Genomic DNA, 23,261 nt, shown 5'->3' with positions numbered 1-23,261 from the left:
GCCTTCAGAACTTCCCCAGTCCCTGCTCTGCTTATTGAAATGGGATTTCAATAATGCGCAATCGATTGCGCAATTTTGTTTTAGTTGCAGTCATTGCCGAAAACCCGGCCTCGCATAGGTAGGCCTACGTGGTGGGAAATGGAAGCAACGTTTTCAGCGCTTTTACGGACATCTCGGGATATTCCGCTTTGGTTTTGATCCAAAAACCCGCCAGATAGGTTTGCTCAAACACACTTTAAGACCACCATAATTTGCTTTTTCGATCAATTGATCTTCCTCCTTCACTGACAAGTGATTCGGGACATTGACAAATGGGTTTCGGATCCACTCATTCGTTCGCCGTGGATCTTGGAACATATCGAATACTCCCCTGTCCACTCGTCGTCCCCACAAATCAAGCTTGGCTTTAAATGCAGCAACTTTATCTTGCAGTTTAAAGACAGTCGTCATTCTCCCCTGGAGTGTAGGGTTGAGCTGAGCTTATAGTGTGACACTACTGTTGAACTGAACAAAGGAAGTGAGCTTAGGCTGCGCAGCCGCTGAAGCCAATACGTGTTGAGGACGGGACAGACAGACAGTTATGCCTAAGGCCCCGTTCACACAAAGCCGATTTCATGGCGAAACCGCAAAGGTCTTGTACGGTTCGGCCTTCCGTACACACGAAGCCGGCGAATCCACTGACCGAAACCGCAAACTTCTGAAACCACCCTCGGAGGTGGTTTCAAATCTACCCGGTTTCGTTTTGGATTCGTGTGTACGCCTGAAACCGACTGAAACCGCAAACCATGACGTCATCGCCCCACCCCTCGACCTCCGAGCCAATGGCTCTTAAGCCCGCGGAGTCTCAGAAATCACATGCGAGAATGCGCATAAGGGCAGCCTCTTTATGCGCATGCTCGCCTCTTCTTCTTATTAGGGGTCCAAGCCAACAGGTTGGATCCCTATTGTTTTTGTAAGGATTTTTCTTCTTCCCGCCCTGAAAGTGGTACTACAGCCCAAACCGTAAATGGTGCACACGCGCCAATTACATGACTAGATCCAGGTCCGGCACCGCTACTCAGATAACCAAATCCATACACGCCGGTCCCTAGGTGGCGCTATACCAAGGAATACGCGTTTGGGGCTATAACTCCCACACCGAACCTCCCAGAGTCCTAAAACTTGTACACACAGATGCACTGGAGTCTTCTGCATCTTTTGGCCTAGGCCACGCCCATTTGCGTCTATGAATTTCTTTCGCTAAATCGCGAAAACCGCAAAACTGTATTTTCGCTACTCCTCCCACATTTCTTGACCAATCAACACCAAACTTTGCACACGGCATCTTCAGACGCACACGCAATGAAATCAAATGAAATCAGACAGTTTTTTGATCCGACCTTCGACGACGAAACGGTAGAGTTTTGAATATTTGTTTATTAGCTAAATTAGACGTGGAAAATTAAAAATTAAAAAATATCCAAAATTAGACATCAGATCGAGTCCAAATTCTACACACATGTTGGTGCTAACCTTATTGACGTTCGATAAAAAATTCGGAAAATTTCGCCATTAGGGGGCGCAATAAACGAGGAAATTGTATATCTTCTACAAAATTTCGCCGCGAAAACGCTACACTGACTTCTCGCTACTCCTACCACAGTCAAATCCTTTGTATCCACAGGTTCAGGGTAGCGTTTTGAACACATGCTTCGCGTTGTGCCGGCGAAATGCACATTTCTTGTCGCGTTGTGCCGGCGAAATGCACACTTCTTGGACCCCTGCATAACTGCTTGCAGTTCTAGTTTCATTTCTTCTGGATTTCTGTACTAGAAGCAGCGCCCCTTATGGGCCTGGAATTTGTACTACAGCGTTTCTACAGATCTACCCGGTTTCGCTTGGCTTCGTCTTTACGGAGATACTTCGAAACCGGATAGATCGAAACCGTAACGGTTTCGCCCGTTTCGGCTTCGTGTGAACGGGGCCTAAGAAAGGAAGTTAGGACCTTGCCAAAAATGCAAAGATGTTACATGCAATATAACAACTGCATATAGACTTATGGCATGTAAAAGAGTGACAGTATTGCGAAGTAAATCGAGTTTATTAAGTGTGCATGCATTTTGCATGAATTAAAAAAAAAAATTAAATTTAAATCATGTCGTAGCCTACTAACCTACGGCCCGGTTAGGAATGTCCCGCGGTCCGGTACCAGGCCGCGGCCCGGTGGTTGGGGACCGCGGACTACATCATTTATACTACAGTAGTACATAGTACTACATTATACTAGAGTACACTGCATTTACATTATAGTACAGTAGTACATTAAACTACATAATTTATACTACAGTATTACATAGTACTACAATAGTACATTATACTACAATACACTACATAAAACTACATTATACTACAGGAGTATATCATACATCATATTACAGTAGAACATTAGACTACATTGTACTACAGTACACTACATTATACTATAGTGCATAGTACTACATTATATTACAGTAGTACATTATACTACAGTAAACTACAATATACGTCATTGTACTAATGTAGTACATTATACTACATTACTACAGCTCACCTGTCAACACATGCTTCCCCCCACCACCCCCCCCCCCCCCCCCCCCCCAGACTGAGGTCCCTGCCCTAGATTGTCTGTGTTTACTGGTCAGTGTTGCCAGATTGGGCCATATTTCCAGCCAATTGAGGCGGGTGTGATTGGTCGGGAAATCAGGTCCAATCTGGCAAACACAGTTACTGCTCCGCCCCACCACCCTGCCGGCCGCGTGCTCCGGCTGTAGTGAAGAGGACATCAGCTGGAGCGCCTGTCTGCTGCAGAAAGCACGTGGGATTGTGTATACTGGGCTTTGCTGCAGCCGTATATACGGAGCAAGAAGCGCAACGGGGATTCCAGCTATACAATTAAGATGACCAATTTTCGAATAGATGTAAATCCTCGTTTGTACTGCTATTAATTGCGATGTAAAGAGGAAAAGCGCTCTTAAAAACAGCACGCCACCTCAAAATAAACATGTATTTTGAATACAGACAAACATGATTGCGTCTGCATTACTGGGATTATGGCCTCATGTGTGCCAGGTTGTTTTCGCTCGCTCTGGCCACACACACTTCAACGTGAGAGCGGGGCCCCGTGCCGCAAACCACGCCCACAGTGACCAATGAGAATCTTCGGGGGCGTGTCTATCGTCCACAGACGGCCAATGGGCATCGTTTCCAGCGGGCACGTGAAGCCCTGCGTGTAAACCAGGAGGAGGGAGAGGTCTGCAGCCGACTGAGCACAGAGACAGCGGTAGCAGCCCACAACAGACCTGCACAACATCTCAACGCCTCGCCGATTCTCACCATTAAACCATTAAGAGGAAAAAAAAGGTAAGATCACTTAATATTATGTTCATCATTTATTTTTATTGTGCATGTGTCAGAGGAGTGGTGTTATTAGACCTCTCTGTATTTTCAGGTTGGAACCAAACTACTATAATTATGTTTGGTTTGTTGCACCAGTTTATGACTGTGTGATTGTTGTGTGTGATTGCTGTGGGCTGTGATGGGTGTTATGGTCTTTACCATACAGCCTTAACATGGTTTTAACTGGGAACATTGTGTCCCAGCTGATCCAGCGTGCCTAATGTTACACAGCATGTCAACATGCATTACTAGTCCAGATATGACCTGTTGTTCAAGGCAGACCACTCTTGAGATCTGCTACACTTCGTAAGGAATATGTTAGGCTGTGGGAGATCTGCACGTTTGCATGTGATGCATGCGTGATATTCATCTCTCATCTTTTATGTTAGACTAAAAGGTAAAGCTGCGTACGTCATTGGATTATCAGCAGCCCACAACCAAACACATTTGGAGATAATGTTTTACAGTAAAAACAGAACCGTTTATTAATATGCAGTTAACAACGGTGTTAGAACATGTTCTCCACCAGATGCTGTGGATTCAGACTCTGAAGGTTCTGCTCATCTGATGCTTGTGTGCAGACTGCAGACATTGAAGCGTGACATCCTTTACCTATCCTGTGTCGTGATCACTGGCTTTTGCAGTAAGGTTGGCAGGACATCTTTTGACTTGTCTTTGTTCATAAGACTATTAAATGGTCCAGTGCATCTCCGGTCTAAAATGAGTTTTGAGTTCACATGGTCTGCATGAGCTTTCTGCAGTCTATGGTTTCATGCCTTCTGGTACTCAACTAATTTAGGGTGGCAACATGCAGTGCACTTTGTTGCACTTTTTTTGCAGAAAAATAATAAAGTATATGAATGAAGGAGTTTTTATATTTTCGTTAAGGCATGCGCCCGTTTCGATGACAGGCCTTGATGTTGTTGAGATAATGAGTAATTTGCTATCACACGTAAGAAGCAGACTAGTTGAAATAGCCTGATGAGACACCCGGAGCCCGAGGGGGAACACGTTGGTCTCTGGCCATCCTTCTGATATTACCAATTTAGTTTAAGTTACTGTGGTTGTCAATAACATCCACTCCGCGCAGTATCTCACACATTGTAAAAACAAGAAACAAGTACTATAGTTAAATGCGTCGCGCTTGAGTAAAGGTGGTATGGGGAGTAGTGAACAGGGAGCAGCGGGGTTTGGAGCAGTGTGTGCCGCGTGTCCGAGCTGGCCAATCGGGGCCGCAGTGGATTCTCATTTGCTCAGAGAGGCTAGCGTGTCGTCCAATGAGCAACGGGGGAAGCTCGCGGGGCGCACGGCGGCGGACACGTGCTGCAGGACGTAGCACAGGTCAGGTGTGTTGAGATGAGGCGGTAGACTGGGAGCACAACATCACAGCCTACACGGACACGGTTTACTGACGCCGCACCGACACTTTTGACAAGAAGGATTCGCAGTTTAGAAAGTGGAAATCCCTGCAAAAAAGTGAGGGGGTTTATTATTTATCTATAATATAATAATATAATATATCAAGCGCTTTTAGTGTGTGAAAAGCACTATATAAATTGAATCTATTATTATTATTATTATAAACACCTCCTAACCTGTCTGGACACATATCCCTGTTGCTGCGGTAATCAACCCATCACATGCACACCTCCTTGGTATGTCTTCCTTTATTCTATACCTTTTCGTGGTTTGGAGAACCCCGATATTCTGTGCCGCCTGTCAATGTTCATATCGCGACATCTGTCGGTAAATATATCGTTCGTATTGTGACATGGGCACTGCCAATCTTGCTATTACTGCTGCCCAGGCTGTGAATTGGCCATCGTTTACTGGAACTCTGTCACACGGAGAACCGACGCTGGGAACTTACCCTGTGTATGTTCACTGATCCATACGGACTGTTTATCTTCTGTGGGCTGAAGATAACTGTTCATTAGACGACTTGGGTACATTCGATTAATGTATCCAAGATGATTGCATGCTTAGTCTCTGATGCTCTATGTCATGCTTCTAGTACTGTTCCCCAATGTCCACCGTGATCATTCCCCATGTGAACCATCCAGTCTTAACAGTGTGTGGACAAGTGAGTTCATCTGAAATAGGTTAACATGCCATCTAGTGCCTGGTTGTTTTTCTAGGTGCTTGGTGCTCACTGTGCCAGCTGTAATCATTGTTTTGGTCCAATCTGCAACCTTTGCTCTTGAACAAGGCAGGGAGCCAGCACAGAGATTATTATATTAACTGTGTAATTACCAACTTGACCAACAACTTTATTTATTTTATAACATTGACCATTGTATTAATTTGGTATAAAACTTGAAGATGTATCTTACGGTATGGTTTGACTTTGTGAGTTTATAGAGGAAACATTTTCTCATTTGGGGATATGGTTGTGACTTCTTTTAATCAAAATAGTGTCATAGGTTTGGAAGCAGCTGTCGCAACCTTGTCCAAAAAAAATCACTTAGGTAAACCAATGTCAACGCTAACATAATCTAAACAATAACCTTATCTAATCCATGGGGCGAGACAAAGGAGAGTTTGGACCAGTCACAGAGCCATGTCTTGCCTTCTGGCAGGGCTTAATGGATTAATGGGGTTGAAGTCGGTGGGATTTCTTACTTGCTTAGGTTGTGGCCTGATTTACACCCCGCCTCCCGCTGTACAGTCATGGTACAAAGTAATCTGCACACTAATGGGCCCGGCGCCAGTGAGCCAATATCCCTATCTGGGTCGGAGCTGACGCGGGAAGATTGAACCATGACGTCTATACCCGTAACTGTTTACCTGTTCAGGACATCTCTCCACACATCTTGACTCTTGACTCCTCCTCTCCAGGCGCTGTTCTGCAGTCCCACGCCCCCCCAGAGGTGAGGAGAAGGCTTCTCTGGACCCACGTGTTGAAGAGACTCCAGGCCCTTCGCTGCTTGGTTCTACCAGCTGACACCACACCATGAAGCCCACATGCAGCCCTAGCTGTGCCACTTAAACCTCACCTCACTTAAAGTATCGTTCTTCAGAGCTCCCTCGACCTCCCTGACCTCACCCCCCCCCCCCCCCCCCCGAGCTGTCAGGGCCTCGTCCCACGCCAGCATGAGCTACGACCGCTCCGTAGCGGGCCCCGGCCTCAGCACCAGGGGCCGCGGCACCAGGGCCCCCAAGAAGGAGGCGGGCGAGCAGGAGGAAGCCTCGGGCGGCCCGGGGCCCCTGGGCGGCTCGGTCAGCATCCAGGAGGCAGGGGCCGAGGGAGGCTCCTCCCCCCCCCGGGGCTCCTCCCCCCCCGGGGGCTCCAGCGACCGGAGGGGCCCCCCCACCTCCGACGACAACGACGGCACGTCGAGCGGCAACGACTCGGGGGAGCGGGAGAACAGCTCGCAGGGCCGGCAGTCCACCCGGAGCTCCCACAACTCGTCCAATGGGAAGGACTCTGGCATGAGGCTGACCGAGAGCAGCAAGAGGTGAGGGGGGGCTCTTACTGTGAAATGTCTCATGCTCTTACTGTGAAATGTCTCATGCTCTTACTGTGAAATGTCACATGCTCTTATTGTGAAATGTCTCATGCTCTTATTGTGAAATGTCTCATGCTCTTACTGTGAAATGTCACATGCTCTTACTGTGAAATGTCACATGCTCTTATTGTGAAATATTGGATCACACCACGTGATATGACGTCACGATGTGACGGCTCGGTCGGCATTAATTCACCGTGTACATCTTGGCCCCAGTAATGTGTTTGGGATGTTTGCTTCAGCACTTCTGGTGTGTAACCAGGGACGATGTGGCCTCAGCTGCACTACAGTATACCAACAGATAATACTAATTCAACAATTAAAGAAAAGGCAGAGAAATGAGGAAAAATAATGGGTGTGTATATTATCTGACCCGTTCCTTTGGCTGAACGGATGTTTGCGTTGTAGTTTCAGGTACATTGCAAGAAAGTTAACCTTCCCACTGTATGGCGTTGTAGCGTACGATGTTGTGTCCACACGAGGGCGCTGTGAGGAACCCTGAGCCCAGCGGTGGGCCGGAGGGTGAGGGGAACACGTATGAAGACCGCGGTACATAACAGCCACGGCCATCAGGGGGCTGGCCACGTGTGCTGTCTCACTGACGTCGACCGCCAGGGAACCCTGGAGGGGAGTGGGGCTCCTGAGAGGGTTGTAGGGGTCTGTTGGCCGATTATGACATAACCTCCTGACGACACGGAACAATGGAGAACCTGGCTGTGATTCAGCGCAGCTCCGGGCGATGATAGGAGGGGCAATACCGCCGCGATGGAGTCCTAGTGTTGTCCAATAGACAGCCTGCACGCATGGACAATCATCTGGGGAGAGGATGAAGAGAATGAGGACGTTCTTTGAATAGTCACCTCAAACTCTTGGCTAGCTTGCCGCCAGCTCATGCCGTTCAGAGTGACTAGCGAGTCCATGGTTAGATATTTACCAAAGTGTACTTTGTCAATCCAATCTTTAAAGTCGTCTCCCCCTCTCTCTTCCCGCTCCTCCCTCCTCGCCCCCCCCAGCACCACCTCCCAGAGCCTGTCCCCGCCCGGCGGCTCTCTGGCCTACAGCCTGCTCTCCACCAGCTCGGAGCAGGACCCGCCCTCCACGTCGGGCTGCAGCAGCGACCAGTCGGCGCGGCTGCGCACCCAGAAGGAGCTCATGAAGGCCCTGAAGGAGCTCAAGATCCGGCTGCCCGTGGAGCGCAAGACCAAGGGCCACGCCAGCACCCTGGACGCCCTCAAGTACGCCCTCAACTGCGTCAAACAAGTCCGAGGTAAGGAGACACGTCCGTGGCGCTCGGGGCCGCCCGCCTGGTCGTGTGCTCGGTACGCCTCGGCCTCTAACCCCCGGGCGTGTGCTCGCTTCCCCAGCCAACCAGGAGTACTACCACCAGTGGAGCGTGGAGGAGGGCCACGGCTGCAGCCTGGACCTGTCCTCCTTCACCGCCGAGGAGCTGGACACCATCACCTCGGAGTACACCCTGAGGAACACGGTGAGACGCTCAGTCCGCTCCCGTCCCCCTCCCCCTACCCCTTCAGCCGGCGGGGGCTAACGCCGGCCCTCCCGTCCCCACAGGACACCTTCTCCATGGCCGTGTCCTTCCTGACGGGCAAGGTGGTGTACGTCTCGCCCCAGGGCTCCTCGCTGCTCCGCTGCACGCCCGAGGACCTCCAGGGCACGGTGTTCTCCGAGCTCCTGGCCCCGCAGGACGTCAGCACCTTCTACAGCCACACGGCGCCCTGCCGCCTGCCCCCCATGGCGTCCTGCACGGCCTCTGGTGAGTGGAGCGAGCGCGGTTCCTTCAGCTGAATGAATGGGCCTGTGAGCCGGTCCGCCGCAGGTGGATCCGTGCTCAAACACTGTCCTGAACCCCGCGTCCCCCCCCCAGAGTTGGCGCCGCCCGACGCCGCCCAGGAGAAGTCCATGTTCTGCCGCGTCGGCGTGCCGCGGGTGGGCGGCGGCCCGCTGCGCTACGCCCCGTTCCGCCTCTCGCCGTACCAGCTGACCCTGCGGCCCTCGGAGGACGCGGCGCCCCAGCCCTGCTGCCTGCTGCTGGCCGAGCGTGTGCACTCGGGATACGAAGGTACATAGGGAGGCTCCGCCATGGGGGACACTGATGCATCGACTAAATATCACTACATTATACGCATCACTGTGGACAAATGTTTTCCCTCTTTTGTTTGAAGAAACAAGAACCCTAAACTAAAAGGCAGTGATCCCTAATGAGCGACGGCACACTAGAGCCCGACCGATATAGGATTTTTAAGGCCGATACCGATACGAATATTTTGTGATTTAAAAATCTGATATGCCGATATATCGGTGATATATATTTTTTTTTAAATCCAGAAACGCGCAACAAAACAAACAGATTTCCCTAACATTGGTTATTTGTAGTTATCCTTTAAATCCTTTTCACTCTCAGCTAAAACGTAACAACAGCAAAACTGGACATGGTAGTCATGAATTAAGTCATGCTTATCGACTTTAGAGAATTGATGGGGATGTTCTTTTAATTGTTATTCAAGCAATGTATGTCTCGTGATTGTTGCCAACTTACCATGAACACACATGAACAACGCCGATGATCTCCGTCGATCTTAGTCATTCACTCTGCCTAACTCTGGCTGAATCAGCGGGTTTGGGGCTTAGAGCGCCCTCTGGTGGACAAACTTTTTTTATATTCATTTATCGGCCATTATAAATGCCGATACCGAATAGTTTGAAAAATGCCTAATATCGGCCGATAATATCGGCCTGCCGATATATCGGTCGGGCTCTACTGCACACACAGTGTTCATCACCAGCTGCAGCAGCCGTCCTCTAAACGCCCCCCCCTCCCCCCCACAGCCCCTCGCATCCCGACGGACAAGCGGGTCTTCACCACCAGCCACACGCCGGGGTGCCTCTTCCAAGAGGTGGACGACAGGTCAGCGCCCAGACCTTCAGAAGGCATTCCTCTGCCGCTGTGCCCGCAGCCGCCAGAGCTCGGTGTGTAACCGTGTGTGTGTGTGTCTGCAGGGCGGTGCCGTTGCTAGGATACCTCCCCCAGGACCTTGTGGGGACCCCAATCCTCCTCTACATCCACCCTGAGGACCGACCCATCCTGGTGGCCATCCACAAGAAGAGTGAGCCCCTCTGCCTCTCTCGCCCTCTCTGATACATCTGTTTAGATCGATTATGTACGCTTTTGTGTGACACAAAAAAACAGTGTTTGTTTTCCCCTTTTCCCCGTGGCAACCTCCTGACCTCGGTCCTCTTGCCTTACAGCGTCCCCTCCTGCGGTGGGGCGGGGCTGTGCTCTAACCCCCTGGCCGTGTGCTCTCTCCTCCAGTCCTGCAGTGTGCCGGGCAGCCCTTCGACCACGCCCCCCTGAGGATGTGCGCCCGCAGCGGCGAGTACCTGACCCTGGACACCAGCTGGTCGTCCTTCGTCAACCCCTGGAGCCGCAAGGTGGCCTTCATCGTGGGCCGCCACAAAGTGCGCACGTGAGTCCTGGCGCGCGCACGCTTTGAGCTCAGGGAGAGCCGATTGGCCGACAGCAGCTACGGCGAGCTTTATGTATTCAGGTACACTGTCCGTTTGAGTTGGGGTCTTTAACCGCTGTGACCCCCGGCCCCCAGGAGCCCGCTCAACGAGGACGTGTTCACCGTGCTGCGCGGCTGTGAGGGCCGCGGCGCCACGCCCGACATGGCGCCGCTGAGCGAGCAGATCCACCGGCTGCTGGGGCGGCCCGTGCACGGCGGGGGGTCCCGGGGCTCCAGCGCGTCCCAGGCCTCCCGCCGCTCGCAGCCCCCGCGGGCCCCGGCCTCCTCCTCCAGCGACAGCAACGGCCCCCCGGCGCAGGAGGGCGTGGCCGCCGCCACCGCCCTGGCTGTCGCCACGGCGCTCGCCGCCGCCGCCGCCGCCACACACAAGCCCGTACGTCTGGCCGCCGCCGTCTCAATCCACCCAAAAGGGCTCTCATGGGGCCCTCATGGAGCCCTCAAAGGGCTCTCATGGGGTCCTCAAAGGGCTCTCATGGGGCCCTCATGGGGCCCTCAAAGGGCTCTCATGGGGCCCTCAAAGGGCTCTCATGGGGCCCTCAAAGGGCCCTCAAAGGGCTCTCATGGGGCCCTCAAAATGCCCTCAAAGGGCTCTCATGGGGCCCTAATAGGGCTCTCATGGGCCCCTAATAGGGCTCTAATGGGGCTCTCATGGGGCCCTAATAGGGCTCTCATGGGGCCCTAATAGGGCTCTAATGGGGCTCTCATGGGGCCCTAATGGGGCTCTCATGGGGCCCTAATAGGGCTCTCATGGGACCCCAATAGGGCTCTCATGGGACCCCAATAGGGCTCTCATGGGGCCCCAATAGGGCTCTCATGGGGCCCCAATAGGGCTCTCATGGGGCCCTAATAGGGCTCTCATTGGGCCCTTATAGGGCTCTCATGGGGCCCTAATAATAGGGCTCTCATGGGGCCCTAATAGGGCTCTCATAGGGCCCCCAAAGGGCCCTCACGGTGTGCGTCCGACGGCCCAGCCCCTGACCTCGTGGTGTGTGTTGCAGATGACCTTCCAGCAGATGTGCAAGGACGTGCACCAGGTGAAGAGCAGCGGGCAGCAGGTGTTTATCGAGTCGCGCCACCGCCCGGCCGCCAGGAAGCCCGCCAGCGCAGGTACAAGCGAACGGTGGACGGCCGTCGCTATGCCAACCAGCCTGTTAGAGTCTAGAGCTTTGCTTTGTGGGTTTGAAATGCTATTTCTCATTGGTTGACGTCCTCAAAGTGTTCATTCATTAGTTCTTTATTACTGATTCATAGTCTTATCTCTGTGCTACCTCATCCAGATGGATTCTCTCCTTTTCTTTCATGATTCATTTGAAGCTGTTTGCAATTCTTTAAAGTTGCCACTAAAAGCTGATTTGACTGACCTGACCTGAACCGTCCACCCCATCTTAGAAAACCTGCCTTTACTTCCTCCCCAGTCCAGTTCAGTCCTAACTATTGTGGTAGACAAGCAGTCCTGGGGTTGGCTAATACAGGTAAGACCACACAAGCTAGCTAGTTAGCCAAAGCCCAGCTGCAGAGATGAAGCTAGCCGTTAGCTAGGTGCAGTACCATGTAACGACACACCCACCGGACATACCCTGATTATCTTTATGTGCAGACAAGCCTGTGAGCAAGCTATGAGAAACAGATTTCACGTTTTACATAGAACAATGTAGAATTTTGCGGTTGCATGTGTAAAGACTTAAGAGTAAAATCATCACTAATTGTGATACAAATGATACAGAGGTTATTTTACTTATTGGTGTACGCGGTTACTTACGCCAGTACCTAAAATAAACAAATGCTAATATATCAAGTGTGTATTTAGTTGTTGTACGGTGTTAAGCCTGATTCCCTACACAGGGCACGGACACGCCCATACGGCCACTAACTGGGGTCCTCCTCTTGTGTTTCTCTCTGGGTGCTCCTTCGTTGTTCCTCCAGGCGCACTCAGCAGCTTCAGAGCGCTCAGTGGCCACTCGGTCGCTGCGTCCGGCTCACACCTGCCCAGCAGAGCCCTGGTGCCCACACTAACGCCCAAAGAGTCGCCCACCGCCTACTCCTACCAGCAGATCAACTGCCTGGACAGCATCATAAGGTGTGTGTGTGTGTGTGTGTGTGTGTGTGTGTGTGTGTGTGTGTGTGTGTGTGTGTGTGTGTGTGTGTGTGTGTGTGTGTGTGTGTGTGTGTGTGTGTGTGTGTGTGTGTGTGTGTGTGTGTGTGTGTGTGTGTGTGTGTGTGTGGTTGTCGTCTTGTGTCTCCTAATCTGTTTTCTACTATGACTAGCCGTAGTAGTCGGCTTACCGGAACTTGGGAAATCTTGAGTCGACTTTGAATGAAGTCAATTCCGTACCACCGGAAAATATGCTAGCCACCGGTTGGCTGCTTAGCAAGTTAGTCAGCAGCTAGGTTTGTGCTAGCTATTGATTTGCTAGCTAGCCAGGTTTGCATTAGTTTGCTTTCTTTTTTTTTTTCTGGTGCACCGCCTCTTTAAATCAAGAGAATCTAATGTTTGTGCCTGTTGTTATTGTCACATTGTCTGACTGACTTTGACCTCTGACCTTTGACCTTGGTCCCGACCAGGTATCTGGAAAGCTGCAACATTCCCAACACCTTGAAGAGGAAGTCTGGCTCCTCTTCCTCCGCCTCTGATGAGGACCAACCCCATGACGTCAAATGTACGCCTCCCTCAATCTGTGTGGTCACTCACTCACTCACTCACTCACTCACTCACTCACTCACTCACTCACTCACTCACTCACTCACTCACTCACTCACTCACTCACTCACTCACTCACTCACTCACTCACTCACTCACTCAGAATCAATCAAGTTTTCTGTTCGGAAAACCTTATTTTTCACTGCAGCTATCAGATAGGGGTTCAGTCATTGAACTAGAGTCCACAGAATATGTGTCCTTCAGACACAGAGGGTAAGATAACACACGTTGTCAACAGAGGGTATGGCTGCACTGAGAACAGGGGCCGGGTGGGGTTAATGAAGAGAACATCACATCTCAAACCATGTAAACACCCATTTATTCCCAATGCTCAAACAGTGTCCTTATAGTATCCACATATCTGCATGTTTCATTTATCTGTATTTTTATTCCATACCATAATGTTTTGATAACATGGGATATCATTTGTCATGAACCATTGTTGGCGTGCCTCTGTGGGCCTGTCCTCCACACAGTGAGAGCAGCTTCCTCCGCTCAGAGCCCGTGTTAAAGAGAGTGTATCTCCCTGTAGGTGCCTCAGTGGGCCTGCTGGGGGCGCCCTCCCCTCTCCCTCCTCTGGCCTCGGCCAGCAAGGCCCAGAGCGTTGCCTCGGTTACGTCCCAGTGTAGCTTCAGCAGCACCATCGTCCACGTAGGAGACAAGAAGCCGCCGGAGTCAGGTGGGCATGGTTACCATGGCGTCCTGGGTCCGGGGGGGGTCACTGGGGGAATGCTGCCGGGGTCCGAGCCGTTGTCGCTGTCCACCTTTTTTATTTAGTTCTTGCTTTGACAACACTTTATCCAAAAGAGGCTCTGTCAAAATGTCTCTCTGTGTCTGTGTGTGTACTGCTAGCACGTCAAAGCTAACATGTCGAGACCCTCAAAACACCGGCCTGTGGCTTGTTCTCACTCTCCCTCTCCCTCTCTCTCTCTCTCTCTCTCTCTCTCTCTCTGTGTCTCTCTCTCTTACTCTCTCTCTGTCTCTGTCTCTCTTACTCTCTCTCTCTCTCTCTCTGTCTCTGTCTCTGTCTCTCTCTCTCTCTCTCTCTCTCTCTCTCTCTCTCTCTCTCTCTCTCTCTCTCTCTCTCTCTCTCTCTCCATCTCGTCTCTAGATATCGTCATGGAGGAGGCCCCTCCCCCTGCCACACTGGCTCCTCCCACATCGACCTTGACTGCCGCCTCTATGACCCCCCCTCCCCCGGCGTGGGCCCCGGTGGAGTGGGCCGGGCGGCGGGCCGGGTCGGGCCGCGCGGGCCTGACCCGGGAGGTCCTGTCGCTGCACACGCAGCAGGAGGAGACGGCCTTCCTCCACCGCTTCAAGGACCTCAGCAAGCTGAGGGTGTTGGACCCCACCGCCTCGTCCAGCGTGCACTGCCACCCCGCCGCGCTGTCCCGAGGTACGCACACACACACACACACAAGCTCCCCCAGCCCTAGGGGTGACGGCCTCACCTTAACCCCTCCCCCTCCCTCTCCCTGCAGGGCTCCGCTGTTCCCGGGACCACCTCGCCGACGGCAGCGGGGGCCACCGCCGCGGCCGGGGGGGCAAGCGCCTCAGGCAGCAGGAGGACCACCTCAGCTCGGTGAACCCGGGGGTCTGCCTGCAGCCCCCCCCCGCCAACGCCTCCTCCTGGCCCCCCTCTGCGGGCTCCCAGGCCAGCCTCCCGGTGGGGCCCTTCCCTCCCGGCATGCTGCCCCTCTACCCCCTGTACCCGCCCCAGCCCGTGGCCCCCCAGGCCCAGATGGTGCCCCCCATGGTGGCCCTGGTCCTGCCCAACTACCTGTTCCCCCAGATGGCCCCGGGCCCCGCCGTGGCCAACCCGGGACACTTCTACAACCCCAGCTTCAACCCCTACCACCACGCCGCCTCCATGCCCCTCCCCCTGCCCCTGCCCCTGCCCCTCCCCCTCCCCCTCCCCCTGCCCCTGCCCCTACTGGGGCCCCGGGCCCCGTCCCGCAGCAGCCCGCCGCCCTCCCCGGTGGACCACGAGGGCCCAGAGTCGCCGCTGTTCCAGTCGCGCTGCTCCTCGCCGCTCAACCTGCTGCAGCTGGAGGAGTCTCCTAGCAACCGGCTTGAGGTCGCCGCGGCGATGGCCGCCTCCCAGCAGCAGCAGGCCGCACCCTCCTCTGTGCAGGGGGGCGGGGCCCCGGGGCAGAGCTCAGCCAATGAGAGACGCTCTGACGAGTCCAAAGAGACGGAAAGCGTGAGTTGAAACGGCCCTGTGTTCCTGTGGTTTCTCGGCCCGTGGTCGGCCTAAGGCAGGGTATGAATATTGTGGTCTAACGGGGCTGTGGGGTCCTCCTCCCAGGGCCAGACCGACGACCAGGACAACATGTCCACCTCCAGCCAGCTGCTGGACCTGCTGCTGCAGGAGGACTCCCGCTCGGGCAGCGGCTCGGCCTCGGGCTCCTCGGGGTCGCGCTCCGGCTCCGGCTCCGGCTCCGGCTCCGGCTCCGGCTCCGGCTCCGGCTCCGGCTCCCGGGGCCACAGCTCCTCAGGGACCAGCGGCACCCGTGAGTAGAGCGGGACGTCCTGCCGTGGTGTTGTGGTCGTTCCCCCGCGCGGCACGGAGCTGGTTCGGTGCAGCGCGGGGCGGCGTGGGGCGGGTCGGCTGGTCACCGGAGGGGTGCTAGTTCGATCCCCTGAGCAGGACACCTCACCCTGACTGCTCACGACGGGCTGGCTGTCGCCCTGCGGGGCTGACAACGCTGTCGGTGCGTCAATGTGTGGATGTCCATAAAGTCCTTAAAGAGACCGGAGAAATCAAGATGGTGTTGACCAGCGGGAGCCTCACTTCCCCCTCCCCTTGTCCTTTCCAGGGAGCAGCCACACCAGCAAGTACTTCGGCAGCATCGACTCGTCGGAGAACGGCCACGCCCGCAAGCGGCCGGCCGGGAGCAGCAGCAGCGGCGAGGAGCAGTTCATCAAGTGCGTGCTGCAGGACCCCATCTGGCTGCTCATGGCCACCACCGACGACAAGGTCATGATGACCTACCAGCTGCCCTCCAGGTGAGCCACCAATCAGCCCAGGCCGCCGGGGCTTACGCCCTCAGACGCCCTTGTTAGAGGGCTGTGGGTGGTAGAGTGTTGAGTGACGGGGGACCGCTGAGTGACAGGGGGCCTCCTGTGGTGCAGGGACATGGAGGCTGTGCTGCGGTCGGACCGCGAGGCGCTCAGGGCCCTGCAGAAGAGCCAGCCGCGCTTCAGCGAGGAGCAGAAGAGGGAGCTGAGCCAGGTGCACCCCTGGATACGCACCGGACGGCTGCCCCGAGCCATCAACACCTCCGTAAGCACCGTCTGCCTGACCGTCTGTCTGACCGTCTGTCTGTCTGACCGTCTGTCTGCCTGACCGTCTGTCTGACCGTCTGTCTCTGTCTGACCGTCTGACCGTCTGTCTGACCGTCTGTCTGACTGTCTGTCTGACTGTCTGTCTGACCGTCTGTCTGTCTGTCTGTCTGACCGTCTGTCTGACCGTCTGTCTGTCTGACCGTCTGTCTGCCTGACCGTCTGTCTGACCGTCTGTCTCTGTCTGACCGTCTGACCGTCTGTCTGACCGTCTGTCTGACTGTCTGTCTGACTGTCTGTCTGACCGTCTGTCTGTCTGTCTGTCTGACCGTCTGTCTGACCGTCTGTCTGTCTGTCTGTCTGACCGTCTGACCGTCTGTCTGACTGTCTGACTGTCTGACTGTCTGACTGTCTGACTGTCTGACCGTCTGACTGTCTGACTGTCTGTCTGTCTGACTGTCTGTCTGACCGTCTGACCGTCTGACCGTCTGTCTGTCTGACCGTCTGTCTGACTGTCTGACTGTCTGACTGTCTGACCGTCTGACTGTCTGACTGTCTGTCTGTCTGACCGTCTGTCTGTCTGACCGTCTGTCTGTCTCTAAGTCTCCCTCTCTCTGTCTCTGTCTCTGTCTCTGTCTCTGTCTCTCTCTCTCTCTCTCTCTCTCTCTCTCTCTCTCTCTCTCTCTCTCTCTCTCTCTCTCGCGCTCTCTCTCTCTCTCTCCCTCTCTCTCTCGCGCGCGCTCTCTCTCTCGCGCTCTCTCTCTCTCTCTCGCGCTCCCTCTCTCTCACGCTCTCTCTCGCGCTCTCTCTCTCTCTCTCTCTCGCGCTCTCCTCTCTCTCTCTCTCTCTCTCTCTCTCTCTCTCTCTCTCTCTCTCTCTCTCTCTCTCTCTCTCTCTCTCTCTCTCTCTCTCTCTCTCTCTCTCTCTCTCTCTCAGTTGTGTTGCCCCCCCCCCTGTGTTAACCTCTGGTCCCCCCCCCCCCCCCAGGCGTGCGTGGGGTGCAGGTCCCCCCCCCCGGCCCTCTACGACTCGGAGCTCCAACAGGAGGGCCCCGCCCAGGAGGAGGACGACGAAGGGCGCCAGACGCAAAAACGCTGCCGGGGCGGCGACCAGGACATGACGACGGAGACGCAGGAAGTGACCTCAGGGGCCGGTGGGGAGGGGAGGCCGGGGGCCGTCGAGGCGGCCATGACGCACTGAAGGGGCCCCCCGGTGGACACAGGTCTTATGTTCCTCTGAGCGCCACGGGACGCTGCTGAGAGTGTGGTGCTGCAGGGGAGGCCACGCCCCCCTGTTCCTCAGCATGGAGGCCACGCCCCCTTTTCCTCTCAGCGTGGAGGCCACGCCCCCCTGTTCCTCTCAGCGTGGAGGCCACGCCCCCTCCTGTTCCTCAGCGTGGAGGCCACGCCCCCTCCTGTTCCTCAGCGTGGAGGCCAGGCCCCCTGCTGTTCCTCTCAGCGTGGAGGCCACGCCCCCGGCTGTGAGTTGCAGCAGAGGCCCCGCCCCACTCTGCTGGTCTGAGACGGGGCCCCCAGGGACCGGCCTCGGGGGGCCCACAGCCCAGAGCCACGCCCCCTTGATGATGTGAAAGACGTTGAGTGTGTTTCCCCGGGACAAGTCGGTGTTCAGCACCGGGACGTGGAGGCGTCCCGGGCCTCTTGTGGAGTCAGAAGGAAGGCCAAGTGTTTCCTCTGTGAGGCTTGTGGAGAGAGAAGGGGAGTGAGAGGAGCCACTGCAAGGCCGGACGGTAGTCCTCTGGTCAGAGTGCACTTTGGGAACAATGTGGGATTCTATTTTGTACGTATTGTCTATTTTTCTACTGTGTGTGAGGCAGCGACAGGTCTGTCCTCTGGACAGGACACCACTGCTCACTCGTCAAGCGTTGCCGTGGAAACCGTGCACCACCACGCCTTCGGCCAAGACCAAACAACCAGCAGGGGGACTTTTACTTTGAAAGGAGTGGAGACGGCTCTGGCTGGCAGTGGGACCGCTGCAGGACTAGAAGGAGGGGTGGGTTTGAGTGTACAGAGGGACCAGAACACACTCCTGGTTGGACCAATGTTTACTATTGTTTAGTGAACTCTCTCGCTCTCTCGCTCTCTCTCTGAGGCGCTGATGGATCATATAATCTACTTCATGCTTCGCGATGGTGTCGCTGGTTCAGTGGTGTCTGCGCCAGTTTTTGAATACTTTATGTTAAATTATTTGTTACACAAATGTCAATAAAGACGACTTTAATTGTTGTACTTTTTGTATGGATTCAGTCTCATGGCTCTTCAAGTAGTGAATCTATTCTCTGTTCCGGTGGTTTTTTCTGCGGCGTTGAGTTGGCGGCCGTCTTAAACCGCGGTCTGCTCTGAGTCTCCTGGCCGCTCAGACCGGCCGCGGCCACCACAGCCTGAAAAAGACCAACAGGAATGCCCTCATCTAGACCCAGAGCCCACACCCAGCCTCATGCAACCCTGAAGCTGGAGTAAGTTCACGTCATGGCTGGGATTGAAGTGGTCATGCTGCATCCAAGCTGCTAGTAAACTACAGAGCAAAGGTCCTGATTAAAAAGGTAATTGGGATTCTCCGTAAACAAAATGGCCACTTTTCCCCACTCAGACTCAGTCCAAACGGAGGCTGTAATAATCTCTCCCTCAACATTACATCTATGGAACACAGTGCAGGGGGAGACGTCTTGCTCATTCAGCTTTCACCATCAAACTCGTTTCCATCCAAAGACCCCTTCTGAGAGGTGAGAATGTGGTTTTAGAAAGTGCTCATTATGCCACACTAGCAGCCTGTTCGCCCGCTGGAAGCCCAGAAACACACACACCCTATATATTGACGTACCTGTTGAACATACCCTACACACACACACACACACCGGGCTGTGTGTGCACCACCACACTCTAGTCCTTTCATTACTCCTGGCCGGGGTACAGTACACAACGCCGATTTATGTCTTATCTAAACATCAACATTCCAATAATTCAAGTTCTCTCGAACTTCAGTGGGACCCCCCTCCCTTCTCCATATACACCTCCTGCCCTCTCTTTCCATCCCTCTCCCTCCCGGGCCTCTCCCACTCTCTCCTCTCTCCTCCCCTCTCTCCTCTCTCCTCCCCCCTCTCCTCTCTCCTCCCCGTCCTTATCGCTCTGTCGGCTGAGAGGAGATGGACGTCTGGCTGTGCAGTTTGGTGGCCCTTGTGACCGTCGCCCTGGGGTGGACCAGTGCGCAGAGTGCCCTCAACCACACCAGGTAGGGGATAGAGGGGTGTGTGTGTGTGTGTGTGTGTGTGTGTGTGTGTGTGTGTGTGTGTGTGTGTGTGTGTGTGTGTGTGTGTGTGTGTGTGTGTGTGTGTGTGTGTGTGTGTGTGTGCACTAGGATGAGGAGCAGGTCCTGTCCCTGTGTATAGCTCTCATGGATCGGTTGTGTGAGTACTAAATTGTGTGTTTTTGTGTGTTGGGGATGACCAATCAACATGCCCATGTGGCACCCGTTTTGTGTGTGTGTGTGTGCGTGCGTGTGTGGGTGTGTTTCCTCTCTTGGTAGCAGTCTTAAGGGACTAAACTGTGGGATGGTGTGCTGCCCTCTCACTGAGTTATTCCTGTAGTCTGTGTCAGATTTGCCCGGTCTTGCCAACTAGCAATGCTGTTCTGGATCTTTGTTTGAAAGGTAGACTGGTCTACCATTGCAGAAACATGGTACATGGTACTTTGCTTGTTAACTGCTTTTGCCAAAGTCGTAGTCAGTGAACACCTCTTTAAACCTTACAAGAGGTTTTAAAACCTTACAAGAGGTTTTAAAACCTTACAAGGTCTTTAGAGCTCAGCTCAGCCAAGAGATCAGCTGCCTTGCCTTGAGTTACCCACAAAACACCAGGAACCCTGAATAGATTAAATCGTGGAGAAGGAAGTTGCATAGAATCTTCACTGTTAAAGAATAACTTCAATACTAAAATCAAAGCTCTAGAAGGGCCAGAACCGGTCATTGCAGTCGCTGTCACTGGCTGAAGCCACAAAGGGGAGATACCTGAGTGGTCCTGTCCAGAGGTGTTGCAGTAACCGCCTTTCTGGCTGGTTTACTCTTCTAATTCTAGACAGGTAGCTTTCAAGTTCTAGCCAAAATTAATCCCTGACCAAAAGGACACACGACATAATCATATTTCAAATAATCTTGTGGAGATGTTTAGAGGAGACATATTATGGTGTTTTCCCAACAAGTAAACATAGTATATGAGTTCCAGAAAACATTTTTGAAGCTGTTTGCTGGAAATAGCTTTTAGGGAAAAAAAATGCAGCCGACCGCTATCCCCCTATGTTTCTGTCCCTTCAGAACGCACTGCTTCTGGTGTCTGTAGCTTTAATGCAAATGAGCTGCTGCCCAATGAGCTGTCAGACTGAACAACAGCATGGAGGAGAAGGGATTGTTGCCATGTGCGGACTCCTGGAGCTCTATATCTATATAACATAATATAATATAATAATAATAATAATATATAATATAAAGGTATCTTATATACCTTTATAAAGACAAAATAAATCATAGTCGACTTCAGGCGGCAAAAGGCGAACCCCCAACCCCTCATCATCAATGGTGAGGAAGTAGAGAGGACCTCCTGCTTTAAGTTCCTGGGGGTTATGCTCTCAGAGGACCTGAAATGGGTGATGAACACAACTGCCACAGTAAGGAAAGCACAACAGCGGCTCTACTTCCTGAGAATATTGAGGAAAAACAACCTGTCTCCCGAGCTGCTTAAGACTTTTTACCACTGCTGCATTGAAAGTGTGATCACTTACTGTATCACTGCATGGTACGTCAACTGCACAGAAAAGGACAGGAAATCCCTCAGTCGGGTCATAAGGTCTGCTGAGAGAATAGTTGGACTTCCACTGCCTCCCCTGGATGACATCTTTAGGACGCGCTGCCTCCGCCGAGCATGTGGCATTTTAAAGGATGAGACTCACCCCGCAAACCATCTCTTCACCCTGCTACCCTCTGGCAGGCGCTACCGGGCCACTACAGCCCGCACCTCCAGACTGCAGAACAGTTTCATCCTCAGGGCCATCACAGAACTTAATAATCACACTACACTCCTACCCTCCACCCAGCACAACTGCACTTTTGTTAGTGGTTGCACAAACAAATTTCGTTGTGTATCCAATGCACAATGACAAATAAAGTCTATTCTATTCTATCGATATAATATATCTAATATCAGGGCCAAAAGCTATGTGCGCCTCGGATAATATTATGAATCATAAAGACTGCGTCTGACGTCTCTGGCACTTCCACAAGTAAAGACTCTAGTGGGGGATATCTCGGCCATGGTTGAGAAGAATTGGGGGGAAGGAACTTTGGCCTTGACTCCCTGAAGTCCATATTGAACCGCGACATGGAGGAGAGAGGGATTGAACTCCGGGAGCTGAGCTGCCGGACTGTCGGCGGCAGCTCAGCTCCGGGGGTCCAATCCCTTCCTGCTCCATGTCTCCTCCTCCATGTCTCCTCCTCCTCCGGGGGTCCAATCCCTTCCTCCTCCATGTCTCCTCCTCCTCCGGGGGTCCAATCCCTTCCTCCTCCATGTCTCCTCCTCCTCCGGGGGTCCAATCCCTTTCTCCTCCATGTCTCCTCCTCCGGGGGTCCAATCCCTTCCTCCTCCATGTCTCCTCCTCCGGGGGTCCAATCCCTTCCTCCTCCATGTCTCCTCCTCCTCCGGGGGTACGATCCCTTCTAATCTTAGAATGTATAATGTATTCCGGGCTAAAAGTGTTAGCCTGATGTTAGCCAGCAGGACTTATTGACAAGTGGGTGTGGTAGACTAGTGGTTTAAACCACACTGATTTAAAAATTTACAGACTCAAAAGTGATGCGTCTGAAACCCTTTGAAGTCAGCTTGGAGGCCATTGTGTGTGTGTGTGTGTGTGTGTGTGTGTGTGTGTGTGTGTGTGTGTGTGTGTGTGTGTGTGTGTGTGTGTGTGTGTGTGTGTGTGTGTGTGTGTGTGTGTGTGAGTCCACAGAGTAGGAAGGGACCTCTGCTCCCAACAGTTCCTACCGATAGTACTGTTGAAGAAGAATGCACACACATTCATGTGTGTTTAATAAAAATGATGTTTGTATGTTATATATAAATCAATATCAGGTTTGCTCTCAGCCCTACATATTGACCCTTTCCGCTCCCCTTCCTTCCTTCTTTCCTTCCTTACCCTCCCATGGATCCCTCCCTCCTCACTGTCTTCCTCCCTCCCTCCCTCCCTCTCCCCTCCCTCTCTCCCTCCCTCCCTCCCTCTCTCCCCTCCCTCTCTCCCTCCCACCCCCCTCCCCCTCCCTCCCTCCAGGCCGGTCTTCCAATGTGGGGGTCACCTGGTGACGGACTCAGGCTTCGTAGCGAGTGAGGGCTTCCCCAACCAATACCAGCCCAACAGTAAATGCACCTGGTACATCACCGTGAGTCTGCCCCCCCCCCCCCCTAACCCTAATCCTAACCCGGCAAACAGAGAGAAACCCCACAACCTCCAAGATTGAATCAGGAATCAGGTTGGGCATCAGACATGCCCTGTTGGTCAGGACTGAGTTGGGCGTGTCTATTATCTCTATTGTCTCCACTTTCTCTCAGATTTTGTGTGTTTTACTCACCAATAGCAGACGGATGGTGATGCCTTTCAAACAAATGAATACCAGACTACAAAGATCCTAAATCTTCCCTTCAGCGCCTTTAGAAAGGGGTGATGGTATCACAACCCAAAGGTTCTGGGTGTGATGCCCGTCCCTCTGCTCAGCGAGGTGTCTCAAGGTGACGGTGGGCTGCTTGTCTGAGAGTGTGTGTGT

General features: G+C 53.3%; 2 protein-coding genes across 5 annotated transcripts in view; both read left to right on the top strand.

Moving 5' to 3' along the window:
* The first annotated feature begins 4,992 nt into the window (after nt 1-4,992).
* per1b (period circadian clock 1b) lies at nt 4,993-17,860 on the top strand. Of its 4 annotated transcripts, none has more exons than XM_060035721.1 (20): nt 4,993-5,069; nt 6,253-6,872; nt 7,937-8,190; nt 8,288-8,409; nt 8,493-8,694; nt 8,806-9,000; nt 9,768-9,846; nt 9,939-10,045; nt 10,252-10,405; nt 10,541-10,838; nt 11,464-11,572; nt 12,389-12,542; nt 13,028-13,122; nt 13,696-13,842; nt 14,275-14,559; nt 14,645-15,366; nt 15,472-15,676; nt 15,983-16,172; nt 16,299-16,449; nt 17,436-17,860. In XM_060035721.1, exons 2-20 carry the CDS (start codon nt 6,508-6,510, stop codon nt 17,646-17,648), a joined length of 4,047 nt encoding a protein of 1,348 aa, XP_059891704.1. In that variant the 5' UTR covers nt 4,993-5,069; nt 6,253-6,507; the 3' UTR covers nt 17,649-17,860. The 4 variants fall into 4 exon arrangements, 3 of the variants coding, with proteins under 3 accessions (XP_059891704.1, XP_059891705.1, XP_059891706.1); XR_009522668.1 differs by lacking the exon at nt 4,993-5,069 and having other exon boundaries at nt 17,436-17,757; nt 17,788-17,818; XM_060035722.1 differs by lacking the exon at nt 4,993-5,069 and having other exon boundaries at nt 15,472-15,600; nt 15,643-15,676.
* A 1,682-nt stretch (nt 17,861-19,542) lies between these two features.
* The window catches only part of LOC132445636 (procollagen C-endopeptidase enhancer 2-like), an 11,426-nt gene continuing 7,707 nt past the window's right edge, over nt 19,543-23,261 (top strand). Inside the window, exons 1-2 of the mRNA XM_060035724.1 lie at nt 19,543-19,694; nt 22,772-22,880. Of these exons, the coding sequence (XP_059891707.1) occupies nt 19,609-19,694; nt 22,772-22,880 (195 nt within the window). The 5' untranslated portion in view covers nt 19,543-19,608. The remainder of the gene's footprint in view (nt 19,695-22,771; nt 22,881-23,261) is intronic.

Source organism: Gadus macrocephalus, chromosome 17 (assembly GCF_031168955.1).
Source record: "Gadus macrocephalus chromosome 17, ASM3116895v1".
Lineage (NCBI taxonomy): Eukaryota > Metazoa > Chordata > Actinopteri > Gadiformes > Gadidae > Gadus > Gadus macrocephalus.
This window is presented reverse-complemented; position numbering and strand designations above follow the sequence as displayed.